The sequence below is a fragment of the Salvia splendens genome, chromosome 21 (genome assembly GCF_004379255.2).
Source record: "Salvia splendens isolate huo1 chromosome 21, SspV2, whole genome shotgun sequence".
Classification (NCBI taxonomy): Eukaryota; Viridiplantae; Streptophyta; class Magnoliopsida; order Lamiales; family Lamiaceae; genus Salvia; species Salvia splendens.
In genome coordinates this window covers 27,552,564-27,576,842 of record NC_056052.1, presented here as the reverse complement: position 1 = coordinate 27,576,842, position 24,279 = coordinate 27,552,564, and the positions used below count along the sequence as shown (strand labels likewise).

At 39.8% G+C, this 24,279-nt stretch overlaps 3 protein-coding genes across 6 annotated transcripts; all 3 read left to right on the top strand.

Moving 5' to 3' along the window:
• Window positions 1-8,377: 8,377 nt before the first annotated feature.
• LOC121785178 (telomerase Cajal body protein 1) lies at window positions 8,378-11,669 on the top strand. Its single transcript, XM_042183556.1, has 14 exons — window positions 8,378-8,629; window positions 8,700-8,762; window positions 8,847-8,899; window positions 9,146-9,226; window positions 9,322-9,395; window positions 9,491-9,573; window positions 9,780-9,886; window positions 10,116-10,258; window positions 10,344-10,391; window positions 10,480-10,532; window positions 10,702-10,786; window positions 10,873-10,939; window positions 11,021-11,131; window positions 11,324-11,669. Exons 1-14 carry the CDS (start codon window positions 8,457-8,459, stop codon window positions 11,407-11,409), a joined length of 1,227 nt encoding a protein of 408 aa, XP_042039490.1. The 5' UTR covers window positions 8,378-8,456; the 3' UTR covers window positions 11,410-11,669.
• A 1,307-nt stretch (window positions 11,670-12,976) lies between these two features.
• LOC121783702 (pentatricopeptide repeat-containing protein At5g21222-like) lies at window positions 12,977-16,302 on the top strand. Of its 3 annotated transcripts, none has more exons than XM_042181850.1 (4): window positions 12,996-13,133; window positions 13,661-13,879; window positions 14,227-15,132; window positions 15,412-16,302. In XM_042181850.1, exons 2-4 carry the CDS (start codon window positions 13,778-13,780, stop codon window positions 16,210-16,212), a joined length of 1,809 nt encoding a protein of 602 aa, XP_042037784.1. In that variant the 5' UTR covers window positions 12,996-13,133; window positions 13,661-13,777; the 3' UTR covers window positions 16,213-16,302. The 3 variants fall into 3 exon arrangements, with proteins under 3 accessions (XP_042037785.1, XP_042037784.1, XP_042037783.1); XM_042181849.1 differs by having other exon boundaries at window positions 12,998-13,133; window positions 13,769-13,879; XM_042181851.1 differs by lacking the exon at window positions 13,661-13,879 and having other exon boundaries at window positions 12,977-13,133.
• A 3,527-nt stretch (window positions 16,303-19,829) lies between these two features.
• Window positions 19,830-24,042, top strand: LOC121784805 (MND1-interacting protein 1-like). 2 transcript variants are annotated; one of them, XM_042183042.1, is made up of 3 exons: window positions 19,830-19,967; window positions 20,059-21,819; window positions 23,280-24,042. In XM_042183042.1, the coding sequence occupies exons 2-3, from the start codon at window positions 20,104-20,106 to the stop codon at window positions 23,796-23,798; spliced, it is 2,235 nt and encodes a 744-aa protein (XP_042038976.1). In that variant the 5' UTR covers window positions 19,830-19,967; window positions 20,059-20,103; the 3' UTR covers window positions 23,799-24,042. The 2 variants fall into 2 exon arrangements, with proteins under 2 accessions (XP_042038976.1, XP_042038977.1); XM_042183043.1 differs by lacking the exon at window positions 23,280-24,042 and adding an exon at window positions 22,473-22,933.
• Window positions 24,043-24,279: the final 237 nt, after the last annotated feature.

Here is a 24,279-nt window from a genome sequence, read left to right as displayed (position 1 = left end):
GGGGCCTGGGAGAAGACCTCCACGGCTGAGATGGAGGAGGAGTTGGACTCGATGCCCACTGCGGGGGAGATTGACTCCAACTCCATGGCTGGGACGGAGAGCCACCATATCCCGACGGCTGAGAAGAATAGCTGCCATATCCCGACGGCTGAGAAGGATATCTGCCATATCCCGACGGCTGGGAAGGATTGCCGTCATATCCCGATTCGTGCGAGCCGGGTGAGTCGTCGTCTCCACCGTGCATTTTTAGAGAGTGAGAGTGTAGATAGTGAATGAATGGAGAGTGTGTGAAAATGGTGTAAATGGATGGTGGAGAAGTGGTATTTATAGGGTTAATTTTTGAAAAAAAAAACAAAATTGAAGGGGGCGACCTGCGCGCCTATAGGCGCGGCGATGGGCGACCGCCGCCTCCTCGCACATATCTCGCCGCTCGCCCTTCCGCCCCGTTTTTTTTTCCGCTTCGGGGCGGACGTCGCCCCCATTATAAACCACCCCGCAATCGCCCCCTCCGGGGCTATAGCCACGACTATACTATAGTGGATACCCTTACTTCTTTATAAATTTTGTTATACGATGCTCTGTGTTCTTCGTCTATGTAGTGTTGGAATACGTGTCTAGTTTTAGTTTATGCCACTCCACTCCAAACAGACGAGTTCATATAACAGTATCTGAGCTATTGCTTGCAACTGGACTTGTCTTCCTCTCTGCTTGCAGGGACCGAAATTCTAAGGCATCTGGTTTTTAAATTTGCTCAATGAATTGGCATCATGTTGCTTTCTTGACTAAGGACTCAAATAACCTTCACCTTTTTAATTAATCATTGGTTATGGCTAATTAGCCACGCATTGACAATAATGACAAAATTCGGCAAATTATTAATATCTTACGGTGCAAAGGAAGTTGAATTGATTAGTACATATTGAGAACAAGGGGAACAATGTCTTTCTACTTGTATTTTAGTACATACTAGTATTAACACTCGTGCTATACACGGGACATAAATATTTAAAACTATAAATACAAAATAAATTAATATAGAAAATCATAAATCATGTATGTCTATATCTTTCACCCAACTATTACATTAGTACGCAAAAAAATAAAATGCATATACAAAATGCACAAATACACACAACGTGACAAATGACAAAAAAAACACTACACAAACATCTAAATTTAATACACGTTTTGTTTTGTGAGAGATATATAACAAAGACACATTCAATAAAAACACGTGTAAGATGGGGAGAATCATCTGCTGTGTTATAATATAACATAGCAGGGGTTGCTATGGTTAAACGTAACCACTATCATATGAAAAGCAGTATGATGGTAGAATTTTAAACACGTAGTACTATAATTCTATTTCTCTCATTGTTTTTTCCCTATTTCTTTCTTTAATTAAATATCTGGTGGGCCAATGCAACTTTTTTACATGGAATAGAATAGTCTTACTACCAATAAACTTGTAGAGCTTAATAGAAAAAATAAATAAAAACAAATTAGAGAAGGTATTGCTTCTTATTGAATGGTTGTAGAGTTTGATCTTTAAAATAATTTAGAATCATAGCATAAAGTATCTAAATTGACCAAATGCACATATTAATAGTTTTTTAAATTTAAACTGAAAATATTGAATGGCTTGGTTGATAGTATGAGATAGTAGTAGTTTTTTTCAAACTTTTTGAAAAAAGTTTCCAATATTGCAACGACGATAATCGTGAGCAATATTGATAAGTTTAAGATTTTTTATCAAACTTTAATACTCCATCCATCCCATAAAAATATATTTACGTTCCATTTTCGTTCGTCACATAAAGATATGGTCATTTTCATTTATGGAAAGTTATCCCAATTTATTACCCATATACACCAAGTTATTTATAACTTATACCACCATTAAAACATTACTTCAACTACTCTTCCCCTCCTCTCATACTTTACAAAGTTTATCTTAATTTCCATAGCATATTATATGCCTATATTTTTATTGAACGAAGAGAGTAATGTACATAAATATAATATTTTAAGAAGCATAAAAGAGAAATAGGAATCAAAGTTATAAAGAACAAAATCTTATATAAAAGAAATCAAAATCAAATAAATTGTAGCTTTTCATACTACCTTTAGTGTCCACAATCTTATCTCATGACGCAAATTATTTTGTCACAATCTCATCCTATGAATATCATCACCCAAACACTATCATTTTACTTAATTAAAATTTTAACATTTCTTGAATATATGTACTATGCAAGTTTAGAGAATTTGTTTTTCTTTCATCCAAAATAAAATTATAATAAAATTTTATATAGTTATACTATCGTAATAATAACTTATAAAAAAACTAAATGTCTCAATAAAAAATACTCAAATTGCAACAAATATTATAATAGTAAGTACCAAATGGATTTTTAACACTATAGGTTTTAATGATTTAGCATAACTTATGAAGTATGGCCAAAGACTAAATACATAGTAATTATTTATAATAGATAAAATAAAATCAACTCAATTAGAATTATGTATACTAAATTTAACTGTAGATATTTTTCCATAAATATTAAAAATAAATAATAAATTTTACTATTTTATATTACATATGATAGTTTTAATATACTAAAGGGTTAAAAAAATATTTAATGAATTAATGTTAAATTTATTTATTTAATCATTCATGGACTCGTTACTCTTGAAATTGCAACACACAATTGTCAATGACTAAAAAAATATCTTTTAAGAAATAGGCCAACACGAGCAAACAAATACAAAAATAAATGTTTTTTCACAATTAATATATTCGTTTTTGCCAAATTTAAATTCAATACAGGAAAATATACCTAAACATGAAAAAATAAACTAAGAAAGATTAAAAAATACTTGAAAATTTTATCGTCCCTCTTGAGTTGAAGTAACACTAAATTTACGATCTAATATAAAGAAAATAACGTATAGTATGCATTCGTATTAATAAAAATGTTAAGTGTGATGCAATATTGTTATTGGTTTGATATTGATATTAATTTAGTTTTGCTTTTATCATTATTATTTGGTATTTTAATCATTGGTTATGGCTAATTAGCCACGCATTGACAATAATGACAAAATTCGGCAAATTATTTATATCTTAAAAAGGAAGTTGAATTGATTAGTACATATTGAGAACAAGGGAAACAATGTCTTTCTACTTGTATTTTAGTATAGATTGAAGTATAGATTGAGAACAAGGGTAACCATATCTTTCTACTTGTATTTATGACATAATCTTGATTTACAATTTTATCTATCAAACAACAGTATAAAATCTTTATATAGCCCTAATCTTGACTTTGGCTTTTATATTGCCCTAATCTTGACTTTGGCCAAGGACAGACCTAGTTAAGGCATAGAAGGACATTTGCCCCACCTTATATTTTCTACTCCATGTGCATGTTATCAATTGTAAAATTTATTTTTTTTAATTTCTCACAAAATGATCCTCCTTAAATTCTTTAAATTTTCTTTATGAATAAATTTGCCCTCCTCCCTCCTCAAATTCTTAAATTTTCTTTATGGATAAATTTGCCCCCTCTCTGCACATAAAAATAATAATAATAAAAGTCAAAATTTTCCGGGGTGCTACATCTTTCCCCTCTTAACAGAAATTTCGTCCCGAAATTTGGTCGTCTCACAAAAACAAATCGGGGTACTTCTCTTTCATCTTATCTTTTAACTCCCACGTCATAGTACTTTCACACTTTCTCACACATAGCACACATTTACAACATCATGTCACTCATGCTCATGTTCCAACATAATAGTATCATCACATTAGCATATTCACACGTAACTTCCATACACATGCACACTCTTGCCAATACACCCTTATCATATCATCATCAATTTTATACATCGATCTCACATTCTTTCAACAACTTAGAACATACCTCACTTTCTTTGGTTGAGCGTGATGCTTTGGATGTTGAGCCTTCGTGACACTTCTAGTCTAAAGTTCACTAATCTAGACTTAAGGTAAAAGAAGACTCTCGGACCAGAGCGAAAGAACGAAGCTCTGATACAACTTTGTCACGGCCGCCCTTACTAAGGATAGTGAAGACGGGGAAAACGTGACGAGGGGAGGGCCTAAGGAGCGGGGAAGAAGAAGGGGAAAACAATGAAAGACAACATCTTAAACAAAGCTTCAAAAGAAAAGTTTTAATCAATTAAACAATTAAGCAGCGGGTTAATATCTCAAGGTAATTAATGTCATAAAGTAGTGTAGAGCAAAACGAAAGACTTTATCAAGAACGATTCGAAACAAGGCAGCGGAATAATGAGATCTAGAGAGTCATAGGATGACGTCTATGTATGAAGACACAACGCATCCAAATTTCCTAAGCCGACTCAACATCCATCGCAACACCCCGCTCAACCTGCACATAAAGAAAACATATGCAAGGGTGAGTACTTGATATACTCAGTGGACACACGCCAAAATATTTGATAAAAGTTATGTCATCCATACCATAGTGAACTCGAGTTTTAACATTTTAGAAAAGAAGTATCATCGAGTATCACAAAAACATTTCATAGCCTGGCCAGGCAAAACAATCTCCCCACTTTCTCAACAATCAATCATTCACATCCTCTTACCATAGTGCGACGAAAGTGTGGCCACACTATTCGCCCACGAGACCGGCCGACTAGCAAGGACGGCTCACGATCCCCTCTGTGTACACAGCCTGATAGGGTTTGAGGCCCTACTCAGACCCGAATTCGTTTATCATAGCCCTATAGCCTAATGGAGCGAACTCACAAACTAGGCATCAAGCACAATCTCAACATAGCCCTATAGCCTAACGGAGCAAGCTCAAACGAACTAGGCATCAGTCAACAATCTCAACATCAAAACAATCACGACATGACATAACACTTTAAACCACCCTTATAGCTCCAACATCGAAATTTTGAAACGTAAAAGAATTTAGTAAAAGAAAGCCCACATCGCTTGCTTATACCACACAATCACGACTTTACGCAACCTTTTTCTCTTGGTACCCTCGCACGTACAACAACCCTTGTCAATATCACCACACAATCAGGTTTTTCATTATTACAATTATCATGCATGTCCTATCGTTCCTTTCACCGTTTTCTTAGATTGCCCATCCCCAAACGTTCATCAACAAAAACGAAACAAACACTCAAGCATACATCAACGTGTAACACATAGTCACATCATAGGATACGTTTCTTATTCACACATGTATCATTTATTCACTCAAAACTTGACAACAAGTATTATTTTAACATGACAGAAATCTGGCAGAACTGCGCAGAGGTTTTGTAGAAATCATTAAAAATCCATCCGACCTCTGTTGGGGCTGAAATTTTATCACAACACAGTATACACATTAAAGATCATCCAGTTAAAATTTCACATCAAAATCACATCTTTAGGTCGGTCAAATAAAAAACGAAACTTACTGGACGAGAATATAAATTCTGACAAAACTGCGCAGTTAACTTTAAAAATTCATTTAAAATTCATCTTTCGTCAAAAGAGGCTGAAATTTATACATAACACAGAAGACATCTCAAATTTTATTCAGTTAAAAATTCGTGCCAAAATAAGATCGTTTGGTCGGTCAAACACACGTCGGAATCTACTGTCCGAACATCACAGTTTTCATGCTTCACAAATTCGAATTATGGTTTATCTATCATTCATCCAAACACATATATTCATGCTTCTAACACATAATCATGCCTCAAAAAGATCTCACAACCACGTTCTCATATATTCACATATCATTCACCAATGAATCATCCACAACCTCACACATACACATACATAAACGCATATCCACATACTTTCTCATGCAAAACATCAATCCCAACCGATTAATTTTTAGATCTATGATTTCTACACTCACTATATGCATGAGGGAATTAAGAAACATGGGTTCAATGGAAGTGATGAGAAAGAGAATTCAAATATACCTTTCTTGTTCAAAAACAATCGGTAGGAAAGATAATTGATGCGATTCTTCGATGAATCTTGAATTTCCAACCCCAAATTGATGCAAGAACAAAGGATTGGTGAAGAATTGGTGGAGAAGGAGAGGAAGAGAGGAAAAAAAACGTGCGGGAGGAGAGAAGAGAGGGAGGCGAAAAATATGAGGGCTAGGGTTAGTGTTCTTTTAATTTATAGTCTATGATAAATCCCACAATAAAATAAAATAATTAAATTGTGGGGGAATAAAATAAATTCCCACAATTAAAAATGAAAGTAGGCGTGTGGAATGGGAGAGATAAAAAAAATACTTAAATCCTCAAATCAAATAAGAATATGATTTAAATTTGGTAAGATATGGTAAGATTTAATTGGATTTTAATTCAAGGAAGGAGACAAACAAGATACCAATTAAATCCACAGAATAATTCCTTCTCCTAATTACTAGGAGAAGTTGAAAATCTCAAGGGATGGCCAAGGAGTCGAAAATCATGTAGAATAAAATAGAGACAATTTGGTTTGGATTTAATTTGGATAAATATCCCAAAACAATTAATTAAATTCAAGGAGAAAATATTGTTTCCAATAAATAGGAGGGTCGAAAATTTCAATAGAATGGCTAGAACAATTATGCATGATCCCATTTAATTTAATTACACATTGAAAGCTTAATCACATTAACTCACGTAACTCACAACAACTAATTTCACATAATTAACTCAAACACATAGAGACTCAATTTCCAAAAAAGAAATTCTTATTCAACATCCACATAAATTAAATAATAATAATAATAAAGTCAAAATTTTCCGGGGTGCTACAGCAACCAAGGATGCCGATGATGTCGGGGTGGGCACCCGGGATGCAGATGACGCCGGGGTACCCGGGGATGCATGGGACGCCGGGGGGGCGGGGATGCAGGGGACGCCGGGGGGCTCTGACGTCTATCGTCCCAGCTTTGATTTTGGTACTGCTTCTTCGCACACATCGACCCCAGCGGAGACGCAGTTCCAGGGAATTGAGACCTTCTCCTTAGAGAAGTTGGGTATAGATCTCGGGGCACCGGACACTCCCGTGGGGCGGGGTCGGGGCGCGCCCAAGAAGAAGAAGGGGAAGAAGGTGGTCGGCGAGTCGTCGCAGCCGGAGGTACGGAGGAAGTGGACAGATGCGTAGAACGTCGCGCTGTCCAAGGGGTGGGTCAGTGTTTGCGATGACCCCCTCGCCTCGAACAATCAGAGGATCCTCAACTTGTGGGCTAAAATAGGAGTAGCCTACAAGGCATTTTGCCCGGAGGGGAGGCCACGCAGCGGGGAGGAGTGCCGGAAGGGGTGGGACCGAATCCGGGCTGGGGTCTCCCGATTTTCGGGCTTGTACGCCAACGCCATCCGAATGAAGTCCAGCGGCCAAACTGACGAGGACTGCATGAGGCTGGCAGAGAAACAGTTCACCCAGCCCGGCCTTTACAAGGACTTCACCTACTGGAACTGCTACGAGGTGCTAATGGACTCCGAGAAGTTTCGGGCAGGTGTCGATGCTGGCTGGCCGAAGAAGCAGCGCCTGAACTATACCGGTGATTACGCCGGCAGTAGTAGCGGCGGTTCCCACGACCTCCCCGAAGATGCTCAGGAGACCCCGTCCCCTCCCGCGTTTACTCGCCGCACTCTCCCGGTTGGTCAAAGGCGGGCGCAACGCGATCGCCAGAGGTCCCAGGAGGTCCAGTCGGCATCCCCCCTGTTGGCAGCTCGACAGTCGACCTCGTCTTCTTGGCGCGTCAACAAGCGCGGGCTCAGATGATCAAGATCATAGATCAATGGAAGAATGCAACTGACCCCGAGGAGAAGAGTTTTTTTCACGCCGTGCTCGTGAGTATGCGAGAGGATTTGAATCCCGGCGCGGCACAGGTGGGGGGGCTCTGACGCGGGCTCAGATGCCGCAGATTTGGGGGGTCCCGGATAGCGGCGACGACGACGAGAAGTGAGGCGGCGGCGGGGGGCTCGTGTGTGGATTAGGAGTTTTTTTTTAAGTAATGTAATTTTTTTATTTGACTTTTTTTAATTAATGTACTTTTTAAAAATTTAATATTATTATTGAATTTTCCCGTATATGTATCGTAAATTTAATTCCGTATTTTGTGTGATTGTTTAATTATTTGTTTTTAGTGCTGATGATGTGGCTGAGCTATGGCTGGGCTATTGCTTGTCCAGTTACTTGTCCTGCTGATGTGACAGGAGGAATTTAGTGTTGTTGATGTGACAGAGGAGTTTGTGGCTGAGCTATGGCTGGGCTATTGCTTATCCACGAATTATTGTGGATGCTCTAACTATTTTTAATACTATAATGTTAAGCTAATTAAATTTTCATCCATTTACCGCTGTAGCAACATTTACGCTCAAATCTTCAAGTGGGCGTAAGCTGCAAAACTTAGTGTCCAGTATCAGCATCCTGCGGCGGCGGAGGATTAATGGCTGACGAAGCGGCGGAGCAGACGCCTGTTAGTCCGGAATGCGCAGAAGACAGCGTCAGCAACTGGCCGGCGGTTCAGTACGACGTCTCTCCCTACAAAACCTACCATTTCTTCCATCAGTTCAGAACTAACGAATCCAATCCCAACAATTTTCTCAAAGGCGTCAAATGGTAATCCTCCTTCCAAAACTTTGTAATTTTGTTGAATTTGGCGGCTTCGCACTTAACATTTCCTTGGTAGGTCGCCGGATGGTTCGTGCTTCCTGACCTGTAATGAAGACAATACCCTCCGAGTTTTCAGTTTGTAAGCTTGTGGACTAATGTCTTCTGTTTGTCTTTGGAAAGCTGCTAAATTTTATTTCCTTTTTTCTTCTCTCTTTCTTGTTAGACCTTATAATGACATTGGAGGTCCTGATGCTCCTACATCCACGCCTGATTCTGGTAATGTGCTTATCTTGATCTTTAGAAATTTCTGAAAGTTATGTTGGTACTTTTGTGCAATAGTGTCCAGGTTTCTAAATTATGGTTTATAGAGAAGGAATGTAGCTTCAGTGCTGAGTGAGCATAATGAAAGTTTAAACTTAGAGGTTGTTTATTTGTTCAATTGTAGAAGTTTTTACTTCAGCTCAGTTTTACAATTTGTTGTACTTTTGGATACTTGATGATGGAGCTCACATTCTCTTGCAGATTCATACGGGCCAAATGTAGTTGTGAGTGAAGGAGAATCTGCATATGACTATTGCTGGTACCCATACATGTCTGCTTCAAGTACATCTTCATGACATGCTTTTGTTGTTCCGTTGTATTATATTTTTGAATGTGTCAGTCACCGTCTTCAGCATATTGATTGTCTGGTATTCCAGATCCAGATCTATGTGTATTCGCAACATCTAATCGGGACCATCCTATTCATCTTTGGGATGCTAATTCTGGACAGGTGTGATCTAGTGGTTCTATGTATAATTGTTTATGTTCTTTGTATGTTTGTATGTAGATAACAATTAACAAGTATTGTCGAATTGTGAATTTCAGCTACGCTGCACATATCGTGCCTATGATGCTATGGATGAGATCACTGCAGCCTTTTCAATTGGCTTCAACCCTGGTGGAAACAAGTAAGCACCAACTATAAGGGGATGATATTTGATTCCAATTTAATCACTAGTTAGGTAGTAATAGCATTTCCATTGGGATCCTATGCTTGCCCTGTCTTTGTTGGTTTTAAGTATTTTCCTTATGATAGTCCTATGTCTTTCAAGAACTTCCATTTTTTTACACATGTAGCTATTTTATATTTTCAAGATATTGTTATTCTCATCAGGATATTTGCTGGATACAACAAAGCTATCAGAATATTTGATGTTCATCGCCCCGGGAGAGATTTTGAACAACACTCAACTGTTTTAGGAAACAAAGAGGGCCAATCAGGTGATTTTACCTAATTTACAGATTGATGGAACTTTGGAATGCATTGCACCAACTTTGGGTTGGCCCACCCTTCAGTACACTTTTATTTCACTTTAGGGGCTCGAGTCTTTGATATGTTATTTGTTGTGATCTATTTGTGTTTTAATGGAGCTGTAGCTATGTGGTGTTATGCAATAAATAAATTTACTTTCAGTGGTATTCTACCTAGCTTGTTTCATCTTATGGTCAGGTATTATATCGTCTATTGCTTTCTCCCCCACTTCTTCTGGTATGCTGGCTGCGGGTTCTTACAACCAGACTACAGCTATATATAGAGAAGACAATATGGAACTGTTGTATGTGTTGCATGGCCAAGAAGGTGGGGTTACACAAGTAAGTTGGTAGAGCCAGCTTCTGTCGAGTCATGTTTCCTTGAGTTCGTAGAAATGCTTAATCATTCAAAGTATGTATCTGCCAGGTTCAGTTTTCTAAGGATGGAAACTATCTGTACACTGGGGGACGGAAGGTAGAGTACCACCCCTTTTGACCGCATACTAAATTATTAATTCAAAATTAGATGGGCCTTTGATGGATGTTTTCTCAAATAATTGCAGGATCCTTATGTCATATGCTGGGATATTCGCAAAACTGTTGATATTGTCTACAAGTAGGTTTCCTACTCCTCTCTCTAAGTCCTCATACTAAAATTGGGCATTTCACTGCAGAACACTATGTGCATCATTAATATCATAAGTCCAGCTGTTGCACTGGTCTTGAGTTGATTTTCTTTCCTTTTACTTTTATTCGTTACTAACTTCTCTTCTGTATCTGGTTAGACTTTACCGATCAACCGAAGGCACAAATCAGAGAATACAATTTGATATTGAGCCTCTTGGTCGATATCTTGGAACTGGTGGCCAGGTACCTTTTTAGCTTCCAGATATCTTTTCAGGCAATTGATTCAACAAAAGTTAGGCCTCTAATTTTGTCCATGTTCTCTTATCAAGGATGGTCTGGTACATATCTATAATCTTCAGACTGGGGAGTGGGTATCAAGCTTTCAAGCCGCACTAGGTTCAGGCTTCAGCCATATCCTCTTGATCACAAACTTGTATTTCACTTTTTGTATTAATTAATAATCTCTTCATTGCATAGACACTGTGAATGGATTTGGTTTCCACCCCTTTCTACCAATGGCAGCCACTTCATCAGGACACCGCCGTTATATAGCTATTGATGACTCTGAAGAGGATAAAACTTTGAGCGGTAATATATATCTTGATGACTATGAATGATGCTAACGTTGTAACTGTTCTACAATCTACATTTCCAGACAGTCATATTTCAATGCATTCACTTCTTTTCACTGTTTCAGTGTCTTTGCAACTTAATTGATATGAGTTATTTTGTCGCTGTTTTCACATACGTTCACAATATCTTGGTGGTTTGTTATGTTAGGTGATGAAAATTGTGTGTCGATATGGAGCTTTTACTCTTCTGGAGGTGGTGATGCAGTTGAAGGTGTTACTGATGTTTCAAACTGATCCTACCGGGATCTCGTATTGAGCTATTTCAAGAGGAGTGCTCTTCCAAATTCCTTGACAAAAACTTGCTTGCCTTCATAAAAGGAAACAGAACAGCGCCTGAAATTTCTCTGTCAATGCTGTTTAATTTAATGCAATCCTTCAATTGTTAGTGATCTTAGTGTCAGTTTTTTGGGTTCTGGTCTTAGTACACGTGACAAACTGAAAGAAGGATGACAATCAATTAATATTACTATTTTATAAAATTAAAGAATTTGAGACTCGAGTGCATTCTCTGCGACTATAAATTAAAGAAAACGAGATAAGCCTATAAACAAAGACATTTCAACAGTTAAACCATGCAACATATCCATGGTTGGACACACGAAATTCAGTAGATATGGTCCTCTCACCAGAAACTACAATAGTAGCAGCTAAAAGCCAGTGACCGGCAACTAGCTCTGGAAAATCTAGCTGCTGCGATGGAATTGAATAAAAACATTAGCCCTCAAAGATACAAATAAACACTAATATGGAAGGCAACTATGATCAAACAATCTTGCTTTTACATCATCTCCATACAGTGTAGCCGTGTAGGGATGACAGGCAGTGGGCTCGTATTGCCTATTAGTCTCGGGATTTTCTTCACCTTTCGGCTGGGCCTCCCTAATTTGAGACTACGATTGCGTCGATGGAGGATCGGTAGATGCTCTCAATTGGAGGACGCGACATCTGGTAGACGGGCGTCGACAAGCCTTGAGACCCGAAGTCGGGTAATTCGACGACGAAACATGGTCATTGTTGAGATTGTTCAACCAATTATTCCAGTTCTATGGTCCTTGACTGGCCATATTTGTACAATGAGAATGAAAATTTTAAGAGAAAAATAAGTGAGATGAAGATATAGAAAGCTTGTTGGAGTGAAAAAAAGTGAGATAAAGATATAGAAAGCTTTTTGGTGTGAAAAAATGTCGTGATGAATGAAGTATTTATTGATAATTTTAGGATGAGTTGGATGATAAAAATTAGAAAAAATGGTAAAAAACAGTCATTTTTGGAAAAGTGGAATTTTTTTTATTAATTTTAATATTTTTTGAAATAAAAAAAATTAAAATCAAACTGTTATAATACGATGCCAAAAACACCAGCGTGCCATGTGGGGCGCGCTGGCTCGCCAACTCCCTCTCTCCGGCGAACCTCCACGAGACGAACTGATCACAACACTTTCTCGCCGAATCATGGACGAGACGCGCATTGGATGCCCTAATGGTGGACGGAGTAGGGGTGGATCTAGTAGGAGAGGACAAGTGGCATTTGCCCCTCCTCAATATATTCCACACAGTACTATTTTGTTATATAATTTTTAAATTTTTTTTGATATTCTTTATTAATGTTCCACCTTAAACTTATAAAATTTCTTTTAATATATTTTTGTCTCAGTTGAATTAAAATCCTGGCTCTAAGTTAAAAACAGCATAAAAAAAAGATAATGAAGAATGACGTGGCAGGCTGTGCTCCCATAAAAACGCTGACTATATTTAATGGAGTTCCCTTAAATTTAAATGGCAGCCTCAGAGCAGCACACGCTGTTACAAAATCTCCTTATTCTTGATAATATTGTGTGGATAAGATTGCTTTCTTGCATCTGCAACTCTAGTGATATCTCTCTCTCTCTCTACCATACAAATGTACAATACTCTGTTTTCACGTCCGTATTTTCACTTCCATGCAAATTGCATCTTCAGGTACACTTCTCACACACAACCTTCAGTTAAATTTCTTACATATCTTGGCTCTTGCGATGCAGTTAAATTTCTGGGGTTTCTGTTAATTATTGATGAGTTAATTGCTTGCTCAGTCCAGATTCTCGTTTGCATAATATATCGCTATCCCCTTGTGTGGCAACCTTTAAAAGTGTGAACAGTTGTTTATATGATGGATTTGATTAAAAAAAACCAAGCTAATTCGTTGTTTATTTGCTGGATTGATCAGAGTCATTATTAAGCTCGACATGTCATCTTCCTATTTAACAATAACGATTGGGAGTGTGAATTTTGCAACAAACCGAAAGGTGCTAAATCTTCGGGCATTTATAGGCCATTAATCATTATATGAATATCCTCCTGATCATTCACATTGTGAAAGAATCAGTGGGATTAGCCTAACTGTTTTCCTTCGACTTTGGGGAGTAGTTAATTTTAGATGCAAGTGATTCCATTAAAGGAGAATTTATCCCTGTCGTCAAAATCAGGAATGACTTGTGTCTTTGTAGGATTTCTCCAAAATGAGAACCATCTTTTACTAGGATGTTATGGTTTGTACAAGGAATTAGCATGCAAAATCAGCCAGAAAGGGTTACCCATTTTCTTTCGGTTGTCAGATATAACTGATGGCCGACTATAGAAGAGAAAGTATCCAGCCAATGGCAGTTGGAAAGCTGCAGAATGGGGCGATGACGAGCAGCTCCAAAGCTAGGCCATCAAACAAGACAGTAATACTTCATTTCACAAACTACTCATCTCATTGAAACTCTTCGTTCATTATCTATGCTATGCAAACTTGGACTTGTGGTAGTCTTATGGAAGGGTTGGGGCAGATCTATAAACTTTATCATTTGCAGCAACAACTCTAGTTTTATCTGCAATCTCTTTAATCTTGTTATAAAATCAGAGACGGATTTTGTGGGAACTTGGATGGATGCCTAAAAATCGTTTGAACTTAGAGAGGTTTGGAAATAGGATCCATTGAATTGATAAACAAGTAAAACTCATTCATCTCTTTGAATGAATCTCTATATTGTGTTGACATATTTCATCCAGGTATGTGTTGCTTGTGCAGGGGCCTCATACCAAAGAGAAGCAAATTCGTTCCTTTTCATCTCCTCTAAGTTCACACAACGAATCTCTCTGCTTGTCCTGCTTCAGTAATAACAGTTGCCAAACCGTTCGCTCAAGAACTAAGTTGATGAATGTTCTGATAGAGAGAGGAAAGCCTCGTGAAGTCCATGCCATTTTCAAAGCTTTAATCGAAGAGGGACACAAGCCTACTCTTGTAACATATACTACACTTTTGGCTGCTCTCACGCTGCTAAAACATTTCAAGTCCATTGCTTCTCTCCTTTCCAAGATAGAAAACGATGGACTTAAACCCGACTCAATATTCTTCAATGCAATGATCAACGCTTTCTCTGAATCTGGAAATATGAAGGAGGCGATAAAAATATTCAAGAAAATGAAAGAGAAAGGGTGTAAGCCAACAACCAGCACCTTCAACACTTTGATTAAAGGATACGGAATTATAGGTAAGCCTGAAGAATCTCTGAAACTATTGGATACCATGTTACAAGAACATGTGAAACCCAATGACAGGACATACAATATTCTCGTACGAGCTTGGTGTAACAAGGGTGATATAGAAGAAGCATGGAATATTGTGCAGAGAATGATTTCAGCTGGACTTAAAGCTGATGCTGTGACATTCAACACCATTGCAAAAGCCTATGCCAAACAAGGTGAAACTAGCAGAGCTGAAGCTATGATTATCCAGATGCAAAATGCAAAGGTGCAACCGAATGAACGAAGTTGTGGCATTGTCGTGAATGGCTACTGCAAGGAAGGAAACATGACTGATGCTTTGAGATTTTTGTACAGAATGAAGGATCTCAGAGTGCATCCAAACCTTGTTATTTTTAACTCACTTATCAACGGATTTCTGGAAAACAATGACCCTAGTGGGGTTGATGAGGTAATGTATTTCTATGTTTTGTTTTACCATATATGTTCCTATTATAGAAACATTTTGCATGATTACTTCACCAGTGGATAACATAGATTCTTCATAAAGTATATGTCTAATGTGTGGATATCATGGGCGTTTCTGTGATGTTTTATTAGATATAGTTGCTCTATTAAGTTGACATCATTTAAGCAGTGGGTATGCTGCATTATCTGTCTAATATTTACTTTTGATCTTATGGAATTCTCCTTTTCTTGTATTGTTTACTTCTGTAATGTTCTGTGACAGATGTTGTCATTGATGGAAGAATTCGGTGTAAAACCTGACGTTGTAACATTCAGCACCATCATGGATGCCTGGAGTTCCACTGGACTCATGGAAAAGTGCCAAGAAATATTTGATGACATGGCTAAGGCGGGAATAGAACCAGACATCCATGTATACAGCATCCTAGCAAAAGGCTACGTGCGTGCTGGGGAACCCGACAAGGCAGAGGGACTCCTGAAATCCATGGTGAAATCCGGGGTTTATCCTAATGAAGTAATCTTCACTACAATCATAAGTGGATGGTGTAGCGCTGGAAAAATGCAACATGCTCTCAGAATGTATGAGAAGATGTGTGAAATGGACGTACCTCCAAACTTGAAGACTTTCGACACTCTCATATGGGGATATGGAGAAGCGAAACAGCCATGGAAAGCAGAGGAGTTCCTCCAAGTTATGGAGGAGAAAGGCGTTCCTCCTCTGGAGAAAACAATACAACTCGTTGCTGACGCGTGGCGAGCCATCGGATTCTTGAGCGAGGCTAAGAGGATCACCTATGCATCAAATGGTAGCAGCAAGCTTAAGATCCCTCTTGAGCAGAATGGTTCTCATTCGAGTAATCTGGGAGAAACACTCGTAAGCCATCGAAACGGGACCGTTGCTGCTGCTGGCCTGAAATCGTCAAGATATTCTTGTAGACGCCTACTGATCAATCCTGTTTTTCTTCCCAAGGTGAAATTGTCGGTGGTATGGAAGATGCAGGTACAGTTCCATGGGCTAGATGCAAATTGTAGGTACACGAGTTCATGTAAACTAGTATTCTAAAATGCCATAGCTTGTTACAGTCATATTCAAGACATGCATTTTATGTTGTAAAAAATTGCATTTATAAAAGTTTACTTGATTATGTTGGCAGTTTGTGTTTATCTTGTACTAATTCTTTCAACAGCAAGATCAACTAGTTGGAGTTTCATTAATTATTTTTTCAATACCTACATTAATCTGTTGGTAGTTTGTGTTTATCTTGTACTAATCCAGAGATTTCGGAAAAAAAAACGGAATTTAATTCGTAGGTCTTTCGGAATTTGGGATTAAATTCGCAAATCTTTCTTAATATGGGATCGTGCGTTCCAAGGAAGATGACCCCTTCCTTGGGCGCACGGAATTTTATGCAACTTTATTTTGTGTGTTAAGTGGGGAGAGTAATGTAAGAGAGAGTAAATAAAGTAGAGATAAAAATGTTTCCAATTGTAGTAATGAGTCATCTTGATTGAGACAAACCAAAAAGAAAAATGAGTCAATTTTCAATGGAAATATGGGACGGTGAGAGTACTATTTTTTACTTCAAATAATTTCAACCCAAATCACCAAAACACCGCCAGCTCCAAAAATTAGCAATTGAAATCCTAGTACTTCTCCCTCTACAATTTGATTGTGAGGGAGCTGCAGATGGGGCAGGTGACGCTGCCATAGCGCACGTTCGAGGAAATGCAGGCGTAGTGGAAGGCGTGGGAGCACTGCGCCGTGAAGATCTCCTGGCCAGGGCCGGTGCCGGAGCTGTAGTTTAGAGGGTCGACACATAAGCATGGGTGGACCTACATGGTAAGTGGGAGGGGCTTTAGGCTTTAGCTCCCTAATGAATTCAATCTTTTTTCTATTATAATGTTTTAAATTTTATTCATATTCTATACACATTACTATATAAAAGCCTCTATTAATAATCTAAATTATCTGAAAATTTATTTTTAAATAAAATTTTTGAAAATTTAACCTCTACTCATTTTCATTTTTGCGTCCGCCCCTAGACATATGGCACACAATGGCGGCGAGCGCACCGACTAGCCGATTCCCGGCGCTGGCCGGTCCGCTCGCCGAACCATTGCAGCAGGCGAGCGCCAAATCAGCGAGCGCACGCCGATTCCCGGGCGCTGGCCGATGTGCTCGCCGATCGGCTGGCCGCCATTGTAGGCTCCCAATCGGCGAGCGATCGGCCAGCCGATTTTTTTATTTATTTAATTTTTGAAACACTATATATACGCGATTTGCACGTCATTTTCATTCGCACCCCTTGTTTTAACGAGTTTTCTCTCTATCTTAATTTCTGTACAAGAGCAACAACGAGTCTACTCCAGTGACGAGCGGGTCTCAAACTCTCACGGTACCCGTGGGAAGTGGATGAAGTCCGATGGCCGGGCACTACAACATGTACCCTTGACAGCAGATGATGCCCGAGATGGCATCCGGGGGTAGTATGCTGGCATGGCAGGGGATGCAGGGCGGGAAGGGGGTACCCGGGATGCAGATGATGCCGGTGTGGGCACCCGGGATGCAGGGGACGCCGGGGGGGGACAACGTCTATCGCCCTAGTTTTAATTTTTTGAATGCTTCTTCGCACACATCGACCCCATCGGAGACGCAGTTCACTGGGTGTGATACTTTCTCCTTAGAGGAGTTGGGGATAGATTTCGGGGATGCGGACACTCCCGTTCAAACGGGGGGAGTAGGGCGGGGTCGGGGCGCGCCAAAGAAGAAGAAGGGGAAGGGCAAGAGGGTGGTCGGCGAGTCGTCGCAGCCGGCTGATGATGAGAGCCCGGCACGGAGGAAGTGGACGGATGCGGAGAACGTCGCGCTGTCCAAGGCGTGGGTGAGTGTTTGAGATGATCCCTCCGTCTCGAACAATCAGAGGATTGTCAACTTGTGGGCTAAAATAGCAGCAACCTACAAGGCATTTTGCCCGGAGGGGAGACCACGCAGCGGGGAGGAGTGCCGGAAAGGGTGAGACCGAATCAGGGTTAGGGTCTCCCGATTTTCAGGGTTGTACACCAACGCCCTCCGCATGCAGACCAGTGGCCAAACTGACGAGGACTGCAGGAGGATAACGGAGAAAGCCTTCCCCGTGCCTGAGCTCTATAAGGAGTTTCGGGCAGGTGTCGATGCTGGCTGGCCGAAGAAGCAGCGACTGAACTATGCCGGTGATTACAGCGGCAGCAGCAGCGGCGGTTCCCACGACCTCCCCGAGGATCTTCAGGAGTTCCCGTCCCTTCCTGCGTTTACTCGCCGCACTCGCCCGGTTCGTCAAAGGAGTGCGCAACGGGCTCGACATGCGTCCCAGGAGGTCCAGTCGGCATCCCCCTGTTGGCAGGTCGACAGCCGAGCTCGCCTTCTTCGCGTGTCAACAAACGCGGGCTCAGATGTACAAGATCTTAACTGACTGGAAGACGACAACTAACCCCGAGGAGAAGAGTTTTCTTCACTTAATGCTCGTGAGTATGCAGGCCGATTTGAATGCCGCCGCGGCACAGTTGGGGTGCTCAGACGCTGGCTCATATGCCGCAGATTTGGGGTCCCGGCGGCGGCGACGGCGACGACGGCGAGGAGTGAGGCGGAGGCGGGGGCTCGTGTGTGGAGGTGGAGTTTTTTTTTTAATTAATGTAATTTTTTTTAATTAATGTCATTTTTTTAATTATTGTACTTTTTAAAATTTTAATATTATTATTGAATTTTCTCGTATCTGTGTCGTAAATTTAATTCCGTATTTTGTGTGATTTTTAATTATTTATTTTTTATAATTTTGTTTATTGTGGCTAGGCTATGACTGACCTATTGCTTGTCCTGATGATGTGGTTGCTTGTCCTGATGATGTGGCAGGAGGAGTTTTTAGTGCTGATGATGTGGCAGGTGGAGTTTGTATCTAGGCTATGACTGGACTATGGCGGACCTATCTCTATTGGAGATGCTCTTAGGCCATCCACAATAGGCGCCCAGCGACCGCCCAGCCGAGCGCCGGCGCTGGGCGGTTCGCTGGGCGATCTATTGCAGCCGCCCAGCGGGCGATTGGAGAGAGAAACCGCGCAGCGCTGGGCGGTCGCGTGGCGCTTGGCGGTGCGCTGGACGGTCCGTTCGGCTCTATTGCAGCGCCCGGATCGCCCAGCGCACCGCCTAGCGCGAAAAAATAAATTTTTTTTTTCGAAACACTATATATACGCGCTTTGTTCGTCATTTTCATTCGCACCACTTGTTTTAACGAGTATTCTCTCTATCTTAATTGTCACTCCTTTTTATTATTGTATTTTTTTTAAAATTTATGTACTTTTTTTTATTATTGTATTTTTTTTAATTAATGTACTTTTTAAATTATTGTACTTTTTTAAATTTTAATAGTATTATTAAACTTTTCCCGTATATGTCTCGTAAATTAAATTTCGCATATTGTGTGATTGTTAATTATTTCATTTTGTATATATTTGTTAATAGTGATGTGTATATTAGTGGCTAGGCTATGGCTGGGCTATTGCTGGGCTATTTGCTTGTTTTGATGATGTGGTAGGAGGATTTTTAGTGCTGCTGATGTGGCAGTGGCTAGGCTATGGCTGGGCTATTCCTATTGTGGATGGCCTTAAAGAATCCTTACTCGACCCGAACCCGTCTCATTCGGATTATGACCCGTATCCGACAAAGAGCCCACTCATTTTGGCAGCTGCTACAAATTCCATTCTCCTAAAGGATACCTTCTCCACCACTACCGCCAAACAAGAAATCTCTAGCACACTAATTTTGATCGCCGGAATAATCGTTTTACGGTAAGTCTCTGCCGCCCGATTCTCGGTTTTTTACGTACACGTATCCGTGTCGCTATTATTTATTTATTTATTTATTTCCGCTTTATTGTAGGGTTATAGTCGCTGGTTGATTTTATTGATTGAGGGATTTCGTGTGATGGGCTGTACTGTTAGAGAGAAACATATTCGTACTAATCGGAGGACCCGATCGGTTAAGCCCGAATCGGATCATTCCAGCACCATTAACACAAATGGTAATGTGGATAAATCTGGGAATTTGAAATCGGGGATTAGACCTAAAAATTACCACATGGCTCTGAATGCTCTGAAGCAGAGCCCGATGCTGATGCCAGCTGCAAATACGAGCTCTGTGTTTGAGGATAATGGGTGGGGTTACTGCACAGAGGAACAATTGGAGGAGATACTGCTGAAGAATTTGGAGTTTTTGTATAGTGAGGCGATAAATAAGCTTGTTGCATTGGGTTATGATGAGGAGGTGGCACTGAAAGCGATTTTAAGGAACGGGCATTGTTATGGTGGAATGGATGTTTTGACGAACATTTTGCATAATTCTTTGGCTTATCTGAATAGTGGGGGCAGTAATGAGGGGAATGGTGAGGAGCCTGAGCCTGAGCCCTCATTTGTGGACTTGAGGCAGCTGGAGGAGTATTCACTTGCTGGAATGGTTTGTTTGTTGCAACAAGTGAAGTCCCATCTGACTAAGGGTGATGCTATGTGGTGTTTGCTTATGAGTGATCTTCATGTTGGCCGTGCCAGTGTGATGGAAATTCCAGTTTTGCCATCCCCCAGTGGAGGTGGGAGCAGTAGTATTGATACTGCCATTGGGAGTGGGATTGAGGGTGTCTCCGCAAGTGGTGGTGGGAGCCCAGAGGGAGTTATTAGTAATGGGGGACCTGTTGGTGTTGCACCTGCACTCTGTAGGTTTCATGGTGGCTGGGGATTTGGGAATGGTGGAACATCAGAGTTTCCAATGCACGGAATGAACGGATTTTTGTCTTATGCATCAGAAATGGCTTTGCAGAGAGAGATTGAGTGTCCAAAGAGATTTAACCTCAGTCCATCAATGAAGAACCTATTGAAAAGAAATGTTGCTATGTTTGCTGCAGGATTTAGGGCAAATTCAAAACAGTTTCACAGCCAATCACAGGCCTGCCCCAGTTCTTTATCTGCTGGGAATACATCTGGTGGGTGTGGTACGACACCTGCAGTTCCAGTTGGGAACAGTGATGAATCCCAGTATGCAAAGAACCAAGATGTAGTTAACTCAGTGATGAGCAAGTTTCAGGACTTGAATCTTGATGAGAATAATGAACAAGTGTCATTGGATCAAAAAGATGAAATGATCCTTAGTTTGATCCATCAGATAAAGGACTTAGAGAAACAGGTGAAGGAACGTAAAGAGTGGGCTCACCAGAAGGCAATGCAAGCTGCAAGAAAGCTCAGTCATGATTTGACCGAACTGAAGATGTTGAGAATGGAGAGAGAGGAAACTCAGCGCCTGAAAAAGGGAAAGCAGACCCTTGAAGACACCACCCTGAAGAGGCTGACTGAGATGGAGAATGCTCTAAGGATGGCTAGCGGTCAAGTTGATCGTGCAAATGCTGCTGTTAGGAAGCTTGAGACCGAGAATGCAGAAATTAGAGCAGAGATGGAAGCATCGAAATTAAGTGCTTCTGAATCGGTTACAACATGTTTGGAAGTTGCAAAGAGGGAAAAAAAGTGTCTTAAGAGGCTTCTAGCATGGGAGAAGCAGAAAACTAAGATGCAGGAAGATATTGCTGCAGAGAAACAGAAGATCTCAGAGTTACATCAGGAATTGGCTCAGATTGAGGTAGCCACAAAGGAAGCAGAGGTATGCATAGTGAAAAGAGCTTTTCTAAAAATCAATCTCTATTCATATTATTTCTTCATACAAGAATGCTGGCAAATTGTTATAGCATTTGATTTCCCTAAGCATGCTACATGGAAATAGGTGATGGTTGAAAATATCCATATACCATATGTAATGATTTGACCATGCTCGGTGCACCTATATCCACTGAGAAATATTACTAACATATTCAGATACAGATTTCTCCAGATGCATATTAATAGCATACTAGCATATATTCATGGGTATATGCAATGTTATCAAATAGCGGATATGGCGGCGCCATGGCGCTATGGCATGGCGTTCGGTGGTGGAAACGCCATAGCACCCTGTCGCTGCCATAGCACCGCTATATCCGACATTTGACAACATTGCTTGTGTACTGCATTTAGGAATAGGGCATTATGCAAGAAACATGGTTGTTAGAGTGGTATATTATGCTTTATTAATTGTTTAAAGTGTTTTAGATGTTATATTTTTAATATTTTTTAATTTTTGAATTATATATAAATATGTATGTATTATTTTATTTATTTAATTTTTTACCGCCATATCCGCCATATCCCTGTGGCGGTTTTTAGGCAAACCGCCATAAGCCGCCATACGAGATTGATAACATTGGGTATATGTGACAGTGTGCAGACATATTGGGAGAAAGACTCTTGGCACCCATATTGAGAACATTTATGAGTCTCAGGGTCATGCATCTTGCCTTTTAGGATCTTAGTGAGATCTAATTAGAAATTGACATTGCTGCTAGAATTCTATCATAAAACCGACAACTTTTTCTTGGAGTTAAGTCTTCAATTCTTTTCCTGGAGCAACCGATCTGGTGAAGATATATGTTGTTTGATTATGTATTCTATGGTCTATGTAGCCATGCAGTATTAAGATATTGTTTCTTCTATGATTATCTTATAATTGTTTTACTAGGGATGGCATTGAATGTCATAACTGAAATCCATTACTTTGCCTGTAATGTATATTAGCAATTTTTTTATGATGTCTTTGATGTAAAACTAAATGGTTCTGCATGCTTCAGTTTTACTTAGCTTACATTATGTTGCATTTTATGCTAAATTCAAATCTTCTATTATATGTTGGGTTATGCCCATTCCATCTTCATTGTTTAACTCCATACATGTTTCTTTCTTCAACTATGCGGTTAGCTGACTTGTTTAAAGAAAGCTTTTTTTTTTTGGAATGGGTTGGTTTCTGATTTTACCAAATATAACTGCATACATGTTTCTTTCTGCATTAAAGTCAATAATCATCGATGTGGTTACCCAACTTGTTTAAGGAAAGCTCCTTTTTCGGAGTGGGTTGGTTTCTGATCTTCTCTTACCTAGAAATGCTGTAACTTGTTGCCCCATTTACTGTAAACTTGGGCTTACTAAAGTTAGTAGCAAATAATTTTGTGTGTTTGAACTTCCATATGAAAGGCAAAGTGGAGGCAGGAGCAGAAGGCTAAAGAACTAGTTGTCACACAGTTGGAAGAAGAGCGACGCCTTAAAGAAACTTCTGACTATAATAACAAAAGGAAGCTTGAGGCTCTGCGGCTAAAGATAGAGATAGATTTCCAGCGCCACAAAGATGATCTCCAGCGCCTTGAGCAAGAATATGCTCGCCTTAAAGAATCGGCACAATTAACTGAGGTAGAAAGTCAGGCCAATGGTTTATGGACAGAAAACTCTAATGGTGTAAATTCCCGAGGAGAAACCCTTGCAAGGTTGCTGCATGAACTCGATCAATTTGAAGACTCTTCAGAAAAGGAGGTCAGCTGTGATAGGGAATGCATGATTTGCATGAAAGATGAAGTTTCTGTCGTTTTTCTTCCTTGCGCCCATCAAGTGATATGTGCAAACTGTAACGACAACTATGGGAAGAAAGGTAAAGCTACATGCCCATATTGCTGTGTTCCAATTGAACAAAGGATTCGAGTTTTTGGTGCAAGCGCATAAATGCAATACCAGATCCAAATGTGTCATGCTGAGGGAGCTCTCTAAAGGAACACCTATGCGCATCTTTAATTTAAGCTGGTATATGAGCTTTACTGGTTTTCTTCCCAGAGATCTGTGTATAAATAAATAGCATACTCTTATGCGGCTTGTGCATTTGCTACATGATACTCTCCCACCTTGTGCGGGAAGCAGACTATTATGAGCTCTGCAATTTGCAGCTAATACATGTTTTTTTTAAACGTTAGATCAATACCTCAAATATTTAAACTTTTTCCAAATTCTTTGCCTAGTTAATTTTACTAGAATATTCATTATTGTTATAGGATTGGTGTTGTTGGGTATAACTAATGAATGCAGTTTTACTAGGATTGTCTTATTTTGTAGTTATGCACCACCACTATCCAAACATCTTCATTCAATCTTTTTTTGTGCTTATCACATGAATTCCAACTGGATCTTTTTCAGGACCGAATTTTTTTAC

Coding starts and splice junctions, on each gene's coding strand:
- LOC121785178 (XM_042183556.1), top strand. CDS start 8,457: ATGGCTGACGAAGCGGCGGAGCAGACGCCTGTTAGTCCGGAATGCGCA. Junction 9,574..9,779: donor TTCAACCCTGGTGGAAACAA/GTAAGCACCAAC, acceptor TATTCTCATCAG/GATATTTGCTGGATACAACA. Junction 10,940..11,020: donor AAGCTTTCAAGCCGCACTAG/GTTCAGGCTTCA, acceptor TTCATTGCATAG/ACACTGTGAATGGATTTGGT.
- LOC121783702 (XM_042181850.1), top strand. CDS start 13,778: ATGGCCGACTATAGAAGAGAAAGTATCCAGCCAATGGCAGTTGGAAAG. Junction 13,880..14,226: donor CTAGGCCATCAAACAAGACA/GTAATACTTCAT, acceptor TTGCTTGTGCAG/GGGCCTCATACCAAAGAGAA. Junction 15,133..15,411: donor ACCCTAGTGGGGTTGATGAG/GTAATGTATTTC, acceptor GTTCTGTGACAG/ATGTTGTCATTGATGGAAGA.
- LOC121784805 (XM_042183042.1), top strand. CDS start 20,104: ATGGGCTGTACTGTTAGAGAGAAACATATTCGTACTAATCGGAGGACC. Junction 21,820..23,279: donor TAGCCACAAAGGAAGCAGAG/GTATGCATAGTG, acceptor TCCATATGAAAG/GCAAAGTGGAGGCAGGAGCA.